At 38.4% G+C, this 9,506-nt stretch overlaps 1 protein-coding gene across 3 annotated transcripts; it reads right to left on the reverse strand.

The window, feature by feature from the left end:
* Nucleotides 1–1,547: 1,547 nt before the first annotated feature.
* On the reverse strand, nucleotides 1,548–4,468 carry LOC145105540 (Intron maturase, type II family protein). 3 transcript variants are annotated; one of them, XM_079042626.1, is made up of 3 exons: nucleotides 2,142–4,468; nucleotides 1,959–2,036; nucleotides 1,548–1,859 (listed from the first exon to the last, which is right to left on the reverse strand). In XM_079042626.1, the coding sequence occupies exon 1, from the start codon at nucleotides 4,309–4,311 to the stop codon at nucleotides 2,149–2,151; it is 2,163 nt and encodes a 720-aa protein (XP_078898752.1). In that variant the 5' UTR covers nucleotides 4,312–4,468; the 3' UTR covers nucleotides 1,548–1,859; nucleotides 1,959–2,036; nucleotides 2,142–2,148. The 3 variants fall into 3 exon arrangements, with proteins under 3 accessions (XP_078898752.1, XP_078898750.1, XP_078898751.1); XM_079042624.1 differs by having other exon boundaries at nucleotides 1,548–1,862; XM_079042625.1 differs by having other exon boundaries at nucleotides 1,548–1,876.
* Between the last annotated feature and the right edge of the window lie 5,038 nt (nucleotides 4,469–9,506).

A 9,506-nucleotide genomic window follows, 5' to 3' on the forward strand; every position in this document is an offset into this window, starting at 1 on the left:
GGTGACTTGGTAAGACATGTGAAAGATATGGTGGATAATCTATTGACTCATGTTCAAATCCTGGCACCACTCAGCCCTTGTGGCAATGGAGGTTCGCCTGCACTGACTCCAGGGCATGAGACAAAGCTTCATGTTTGCAGCGGGGGATTAGTCGGTGCGCGAAAGCTGGCCCGGAAACCCTCGTTAGGGAAGTTCAATTTCCAAAAAAAATGTGAATAATAATGTTTGTTTTGTTTCTAGGGTTATTTCCATAAAAGACCCTATATTTTGATTTTTTTTCTTTTTAGACCTAAAACTTTTTTCTTTTTCGAAAAAGACCCAACTTTTACCTATTACTTGTTATTTTAGACCCTAGCAGGTTACCAAAAGGGAAATTAAGTATTTTCATTTCATAAAAAACCCTAAATTTTGTACTTTTTTCCAGTTTAAACGTAAAATGTTTTTTTTTTATTTCAAAATATACTCAATTTTAAAATTTGTTACAACCTTTAACACTAGTTGTATAAGGTACTTAACTATACCGATTTAATGAAGCTTAACTTCGTTCATGCATAAAAACGTGATTATATCATTTCAAATTAAAATAAAATCCTAAATTTTATTTTGGTAATTATTATGATTATCCTTAAGAATCAATAACAGTGATATACAAACACCATGCATTGATCTAAACACAATGTATACATAAGATAGATTAATAAAATGAGGTAGTAGGCCAACTATTCAATTTTCTTTTCTCTACAACAAAATTCATAGTTTTGTCCGTTTTGCTCATTCACCACATTCCAACCATTGTTAATAATGTCAACCATTGTATTTTGATATTTAAGTGTGCGGTATCATTCTTGTTATTTGGATTTTCAACTTATGCTCAAATGGTTTCATTCCCAAAAAATAGTTTGTTAAATGATATGGTATTTTTTTTCTACAAATAAAAAAAATTGTTATTATGCTAAAAGATTCTTCTTAGCCATGTATTATCCATGTTACCAAAAAATATCAAATTAACATCAAACTTTTTATTAGCGGTAATAATAACATTTTCTATAAACAAAATATCAAGTTTAATAATATAATATATATCCAAGATAAAATTTAATTATATCTTTTAGACAAAAATAAAATTTTGCATTTCTTTTAGGTTATATTCGCTCAAAATATAATAGATTAGATAACATTTTTTAGTGTATACATGTATACTTTCTTTTTCGGTGTAATCAATAAGTACCTTATATATTTGGTCTTGAAGATTATAACCAATTTTAAAATTGAGTTTATTTTGAAAAAAAAAACATTTTAGGTCTAAAATGGAAACAACTACAAAATATAGGGTCTTTTATGAAACAAAAATACCTAATTTACCTATTGGTGACCTGCTAGGGTCTGAAATAACAAGTAACACATAAAAGTTGGGTCTTTTTCGAAAAAGAAAAAAAATTTAGGTCTAAAAAGAAAAAAAGTCAAAATATAGGGTCTTTTATGGAAATAACCCTTGTTTCTATGCAAAATACAAGTTGTACTAATTGATGAAAATTACACAACTTCCGTATCAACAAACATTTAAATCGTAAATATCATAAATAAATGCACAAATTTATTTAAGGCTTGAGTTTCGAGTAGAAAGGACAAATTTTAAGGCTATGCCTTGGCTTCTAGGGTCCTAGGATCTTATGAATCATGATCACTTCCAAAACAACACCACCTTCAACTTCAAGCAGAGGCTCATTTGCATCATCAGGGTCACCACGATCTCAACCCTTTTTGACTTTCTAAAGTCAACAACACACGGGCCCCAACAAAACCGTTGCAATAAGACCAACATGCCCACGAAACCGATGGTTTAAGTTTGGCATCATCATCTTCTGTAATCAAAACACTGCAATTAGTATGTCTGACCATCATTTTCATGAAGATGATGAATAAGATAAAGGAGCAAAATAGTCATTTGTGTGAATTACCAACTCATGAAGAATGAATACATTAGTCCCCACTTCTTTCCCCTTATAGCAATCTTTTTCTCCAAGTAAATCACATACCTTACAACATTATGTTACAATTAAACATAACAATAACCAAAAGCACAAGTCCCATGTCAATATTAATTATTAAATCTATAGAAAAATTCACATTACATGAATTACCTCTCTCTCACATATTCCTAACATGCAACTGTTCTTCATTTTCTTCCTCATCTTCTTCTACTCTTTTCTCACCACTTTCAACACCCGACCCCACCAACAACTCCGAGTTAATGGCAGCACTTCGCTTATAATTCCAAACAAGCATAGAAATATAATCTTGTGGCGAAATAAGCCCTTCTTCTATCAAACTCGTACGATTTTGTTCCAAAGTTTTTGGATCATCCAACTTTATATATTCAATCAACGCCTTTTCATGATCAGGCTTCCATCCAACAGGAAAAGGACTATAATCAGTTTCAGGCACCAAAGACATTCGTGTATACTGCAACCCTTCAATACTTTCAGCAAGCCCCATTCTTAATAAATTATTATATTCCGGTGATTGCCCTTTTTTCTCCTTTAATGGACGCCTAAGTGTCCTATCACCAATTTTATAAACTTTTGCACGTGAACGAAGTTTATATTTTGCAGCATAAAGTTTCGCAAGAGACCCTCGAATTATATAAGAACAAAAATTCACAATCTTTTTTCGATTATCAGCAAATCTATACCATTCCACCATTGTAGACAAAAGCTTGTTCATTTGTGCATTTGTATGCGCTTGTGTAGCATGGAACATTCTAAAACATGGCTGTGGGTCCGGATCTCTGTCCCCTTTTAAAAACCCTAATTTTCTGAACTGTTTAATACATTGTTTTAAACTTGCTGTGACTGATAACAAAGTCCCAACTCCCTTTTCACTTATGATTTTTCCACCTGTTGCAGTGTACCTTAAAGTGGGGTATACAACTCTTCTACATAAAACATGATCAAGAAACATTATCCCTTTTGTTATATGTTCAATTGGGAGACTTTCGTTATCGAGCTTTAACATGTATTTCTGATCACAAAATTCGATTAATTGTTTTCTTAAAATGGCTGCATCGGCTCGTGGGCCCCTAACTCCAATCAAGAAATGGCCTCCAAAACGAATGTAATCGATTTTTCGGGTCTTATCGGGCCCACTAGTGGGGACAAATTCGGGCCATGATGTGTTACCTTGGTCAACTTCACCTTCAGGGCTATTCCATATGACATCACTTTTTGAAGGGCGATAAAATTCTTGAATTTTTCCCTCCATCCAACGATCCAATTCATCTAAACAAATGTTAGCTAAAAGTGGACTTAAAATACCACAATGCCCCCAAGTTGGAACCTTTTCAGCTTCTTCAGGGGCAAACCCGAAAAAAGATTCTAACCAATATGGGTCGGGTTTGGGTTCGTCTTCTGCTAAGACTTTCTTTTTTTGATATTTTCGTTTTGTTTTCTTCTTTTCTACAGGTGGGCTTGTGATTACTGGTGTAGTCATGGCGGATTTTATCAAATCAATCACCATTTTATCTCTCACATCCCTCATTAAAGCACTTATCACCATCCCAACTTTTAACCCATCTAAAATTGTACTTAAATCCCCCTTTATATACCATAAATACCCTGCAAAACTCCTCCTAATAACCCTCAATGCAGTATGTGCAGTTCTTCCAGGTCTAAATGCGTAAGATTTTTCTGAAAATCGAGCTTCAAAAACAGGCTCCAAGATCATGAACAAGACCTCTTGAACAATCCTATCTTGAAATGGGCTTGGTTGTGTAGTAGTTAAAATAGCCCTAATTTTTCGTTTGGATAATGATTCGTATTCGGTTTTATCTTTGGGGGATTTTATGAAAAACTCTAACCTAGCACCCCATCTGAATCTGTTATCAAGAACAGCATTTCTAAGAGCTAGAAGATCTTCGAGTGCTGATCTTTGTACTGAACTTCTAGGCATGTAAGCACCCATTTCATCAGCACAAACTTTTTGATAGGCTAGAACCCATAGCTCAAATCTCCTTAAGTAGTTAGTCAGATTAGTGATTGTTTGATTAGGGTTTCTAAAACTCTCAATCCATAATTCCGAACAAACTGACACGCCGTCTTCTTTCATGAGAGTGGAAGGATCATTTGGGTCTGTATTGGTATTAACTCTCCTATAATTGTTGTTGTTGTTGTTGTTGTATTGTGTTGAAGTGTACATAAATGCTCTAAATAACGAGAACCCATTTGTTCTAGGGTTTATGGAAACTAATTTTCGTGTGGGTTTTGAAGTGTTTATAAGTATGGAGTGACAGAAAAAGGTAAGACGACGATTCATCTAACCTGAGAATAACAACTGCTCCGGCAACAGAGGTGATGGAGATAAACGCAAATTACAGTCTCGATTCTGTCGAGTCGAGTGTCGACTAAGAGGATTGGCACAGCAATGAACAATGAAAACAGGAACAGTTTCTTTGGGTGCTCTGAATTCTGAAATTTCAATACAAAATTATTTAGCCCAGCAGCAAATTCGACCTAGGTAAAGTAAGGTAAGGCTTATTACGAATGGGCTACATTATTTGAAACTCAAAACTCGTAAATGATTCTTATAAGCCCAGCTTGGAGTACGGATAGATTAAATTGATTTCTCGCTAATTGCCCAATTCATTGCAAAATAATCTTATCATTATTTTAGTTTAAGATTTACTACAAAACAGTTTAAAATTAGGATATTCGCAAAAATGAGCGGTCAATACGAACGAATGATCCAAAATGACCGACTATTGAGCGATTTGGAAAAATAACATCCCAAAAAATTTTAAAAATTTAAATTTTTCAAAACAACTCATTTACTAATAAAATTGTTTACAAAATCATTGTTTTTAAAACATGATTTAAAATCAGTCTCCCAATATCCAATCACTTGTAAAACCAAAGAAGTGTACGGTCACGTTTTCGCCTTGCCACAACCATCTGAATAACCTGAAACAATAAACTGAAACTGTAAGCACAAAGCTTAGTGAGTCTCTCCAAAATTTCACCACATAAACATAATAACAAACAACATGCAAACAGAGCCTCCAGCCTGACTGGAACGCCCCACCAGCCTACAGTCTATCTGGTATGTTCACAGAGCCTTCAGCCTGACCGGTACGTCTCATCAGCCTACAGTCTATCTGGTACGCTCACAGAACCTTCAGCATGACCGGTACGCCTCATTGGGCCTTCAGCCTATCTGGAACGTTCTTCGGGCCTTCGACCTGACTGGTACACCCCTCAGGCTTGCGGTCTATCCGGGACGCCCTGGGTCTCTTAGCCTTCAGTCCCAGCTAGTCCGCCTCAACCCAATAACCAAACACATATCCACGCATACCATTACATAACAACATATCGATATAAACATTACCGGGTTTGTTGACTGGCAGCACAAAGCGGTACAGTCTCAGCCCAACTACACTACGTCAACATATGCAACAAATAAACATATAACCAGTCACCAGACAATCAGGCAGATCTTACAAATCACTAAGCATAACATCATCCTATATATCAGGATACAGATCTAACAGATCACTACCGCATACCAACATACGATAAACCAGTATAACAATCCAGTGGGTCGGCCTTGGTACTTTCGATCCGAAAGTACAGTGAGGAAAACTCACCTCAAACCAAGATAACCGAGCACTCGAACTGCTGCTACCGGAAAACCTTGCACTGGCATCATCAAATAATATTCCATCAATAATTGATTCCCGACCAAACATGAATTCTATTCCAGTGACCAAGCCTTCAGGGTAAAAGTCCATTTTACCCCTTTCCTTACTTTGCCAAACTCCAAAGACCAATCCAATAGCATCATAAGCCCGAATCCCTTAAATGACACCACAAGGTCCAATAAGGCTCAAGTAGCCAAATTGGGCCCAAAACCCATCATGGGCCTAACCGAGAGGGCCTAATATCCTAAAAGGCCCATATAATATCCAATGGTCAACCCTAGTCAACTCCTGGTCAATAGTCCAAGGTCAAAAATTCAATGCATCAAGAAAACCCAACAGACTGAGCACGCCCCGCGTACTCAGTTAGTACGCTCAGCATATACCCACTTGACTCAGTACGCGCAGCGTAGTAGGAGGTACGCCTCGCGTACTCACCCTGCCCACATTCCTCTTAGAAAAGGTCTTAATCCCTTTAGCCAAAACGTCCAATGCTCAGATCTAGATCCAAATCACTCCTTAATCCATAAAGTTGTTAACTTTGAGCTTTTGCATGGCTCAATGGGTCCCAAATCCAAGTTCTTACTTTACAACTTCATCAAAGAGGCTAAAACACATGCATGAGTTGATATCAACTATCAAGATCACATTTTTATGCATTTGGGACACCTAAAATGTCTAGATCTAGTGTCCAAACTCTTAGGGCAATCTCAGCCTCATAAAGACAAACCAAAGGGACTAAAATGTGCCATAAACTACCCCAAACAAGATCTAACCAAAGATATGCCAAGGTGAGAGCTTTTACCTTCAATAGATTGCAAAAGATGAGAAACTTATGGATCTACAAGCCCCACTCCAAGTGATGATCGCTCAACAACCTTCAATCTCTTCAAAATTCACAAAACACTCAAAGATTCCTCACAAAAGATTAAGAACTCCAAGATGGCGACTAAGGGTCGAATATTAGGGTTTAGGAGGCTTGGAGGCTAATAAGGGATAAGGATCAAGAACAAATGAGGCTTAAATAGGGTCAAGACCCTAAAAACTAGGGTTTCCATCTGAAGGGAGTACGCCCTGCATACCCCTTAGTACGCCCGACATACTTAAGAAGAACCTGCGATCCTTTAATCCACTACGCCATGCGTACTTGGTGAGTACGCCACACGTACTCGACCAAGCTCCATCACACTTGAACTTCATTTGGCCATAACTCCTTCGTCCTAAGTCTGTTTCCAACGAACTTTATATCCATGGAAAGGTGACGAGAAGCCTTACACTTCTATCAACCCACCCTTGCCTTAAAACTTCCCGAACAAAAACTCAAAATTCATAAAGGCCCGAACTGTTAAATTACGATTATACCCTTGGGTTCTGAAACACAACCGAACTCTCAGATCAACTAATCTATAATTCCCATATCCAAAAAGGCTAATTCTCTTCTTCCCTAAGGCCCTAAGCCTTATGGTAACCGATCTTCAGGCCACAACCTCGAATTAGGAATCAATTGAGAACAGGGCGTTACAACTCTCCCCTACTTAAATTAGATTTCTTCCTCGAAATCACTCCTTACCACGCACCTGGAAACCACACACTCCGAACTGAGAACAAATACCGATCCCTTAACTGACGAACCAAAACATTACTTCTATAATTTTGAAGCCCCAAAACTTGCCTAACCTCCACACAGGTGGAATTAATCCGAACCACAATCACAAGAGTCTCTTTCTTCCAATAGAACTGAAAACATCCTTTTGACTCTGAACCCTCCAACTGATAACCCAACACACAGATTCATTAACCATAACTTGCTGATGAAAACATATGATTCAAAAATATCATGACGACTCCCAATGTGAGTCTCATCTATATAACCGATGCGGAGAAACATGTGCAACGCCAACAAATTCTACAACTCCCTAACTATAAGACCGAATCATCTCAAGCAATATGATTCCTTAGACTGGGAACCCATCAGATCTAAACTTCAGACCCATATTCCAGAATTGATATTCATCCTTTCATTGAACCCACCCCTTGGCTTTGACTGAGAACACCACCAAACATGCGGAAAGAAGTACCCAAAACACATTGAATGCGAATTTCAACCAAATCCTAGTCCACAAGATGCACTTCAAACCTTAAATGAACCGTTGGCTACCCAATGCGCCATTACCAACCACTGCCCCTATGAGCCAATATGATTAATCCAAGAATTTTCACATTTACCTCCAATCCTTATCAACTCAGGTGTACCCCCACCTAGCAATCACTCGAGACATTCACAATGAAATTCATGATTCGAGACTCCATAATAGATATCCGACCTTGGTAACCAACCCCTAATAACAGCTTGCGAACAAACAGGATTTATAATGCACCCTTCCATAGAGACTTTATGATGTACAACTGACACTCACAACAACCCTTAACTGACCCTTTATCTAAACCACATACACCCCTTTTGGTAATACATATAATGAATTACTGCTATGCATATCCTTGGGGAACCCATAACCTCGTCCAAAAAGGGAAGAAATACTAGGGCTCTATTAAAACGACAAGCCTTAATCAATAATAGAAGACAACCCCATAATCGGTCAAAACTAGATCCCGTACCCGATTGAGACTGAACGGATTCTACCGATACACAACTGGATCGAGAAGGCTTCCATAGTGATCCTGAATGCTTCCTAAACCTGAGCCAGCTATGAACCAAAATTTTGCACCAATATGGAGGGTAAACACACCAAGAGACCAAATGAACATAAATCATATTGGACTTGATGATAGGTTAACACATCCATTGAACTTCAACTGATACAGTCTAAACTTCCAAAGAACCTCCGCTTTGACGACACATGGAACTACTAATGATCGAGAACACATTGGCACCTAATCTAGGGAACCATCCTCATCTATCCATTGGCACCCCCAAAAGGAACCAATAGCCGCAACGAGCTCTTTAATTACACACTTCTTGTTGAGTGACAACTCATGTGTCTTCTGAACACATGTATACGATCACCACCTACTATATACCCCTTCCTTGACCAAACCCTGAACCGAGATCCCACATACTTGCACCGCAGATCCCTAAAAACCATCTTCTCAATACCACAACCTGAACCGATCGATGATCCCACAAGCAGAATACCCAGTTCTCCCTCACTTAGGGTTCGAACTACCACCCACTGGTGTTGAAACCAAACCATAACTCAAACCGGCTCAAGCAGGTACGAACATCCCTGACTCTGGAATGAATAATACACGCAGGATAATCCTCCATATAAGGATCAAAACTTCCCAAGAGAATCCTGAATTTCAGCTGAAGATCTCTGAAGTTTTCCAATCATAACCACTTAACATCAAGGATTTCAGGAAAACGCATAAGCAAATACCGAATTACGATCCAGAACATACCCTCCTTGCCTGCAATCCTAACTGTCAATCTGGTACCTAACCTGCCTATATCCAAAGAACACGGACCCTTGATCGCATCACAAAGCATCCATACCACATCAACCCCCTGCACACTCCCACGCTGACAAACTGTCACCAAACCCACGACCAACAGACCCCAAACAGGGTTTACATCCTAACTTTGACAGACACAAGCCTGCTCACTCCTTCTTCGAACTCGGAAAACTGAAAGGGCATAATCCTTACCACAGATAGAGAAAATCCAATCCATCAATCAACCACTCAACTTCCAGCTGCAATCCCCAAGCCGATCATAACAAACGTCTCCTTCTTGAGTTCCGCGACTCAATGCACAGTCTCGAGCAAAACCCTCGAGATCTCCAAACCAACATACTCA

The sequence above is a fragment of the Lactuca virosa genome, chromosome 4 (assembly GCF_052849685.1).
Source record: "Lactuca virosa cultivar CGN04683 chromosome 4, Lactuca_virosa_CGN04683_v6, whole genome shotgun sequence".
Classification (NCBI taxonomy): Eukaryota; Viridiplantae; Streptophyta; class Magnoliopsida; order Asterales; family Asteraceae; genus Lactuca; species Lactuca virosa.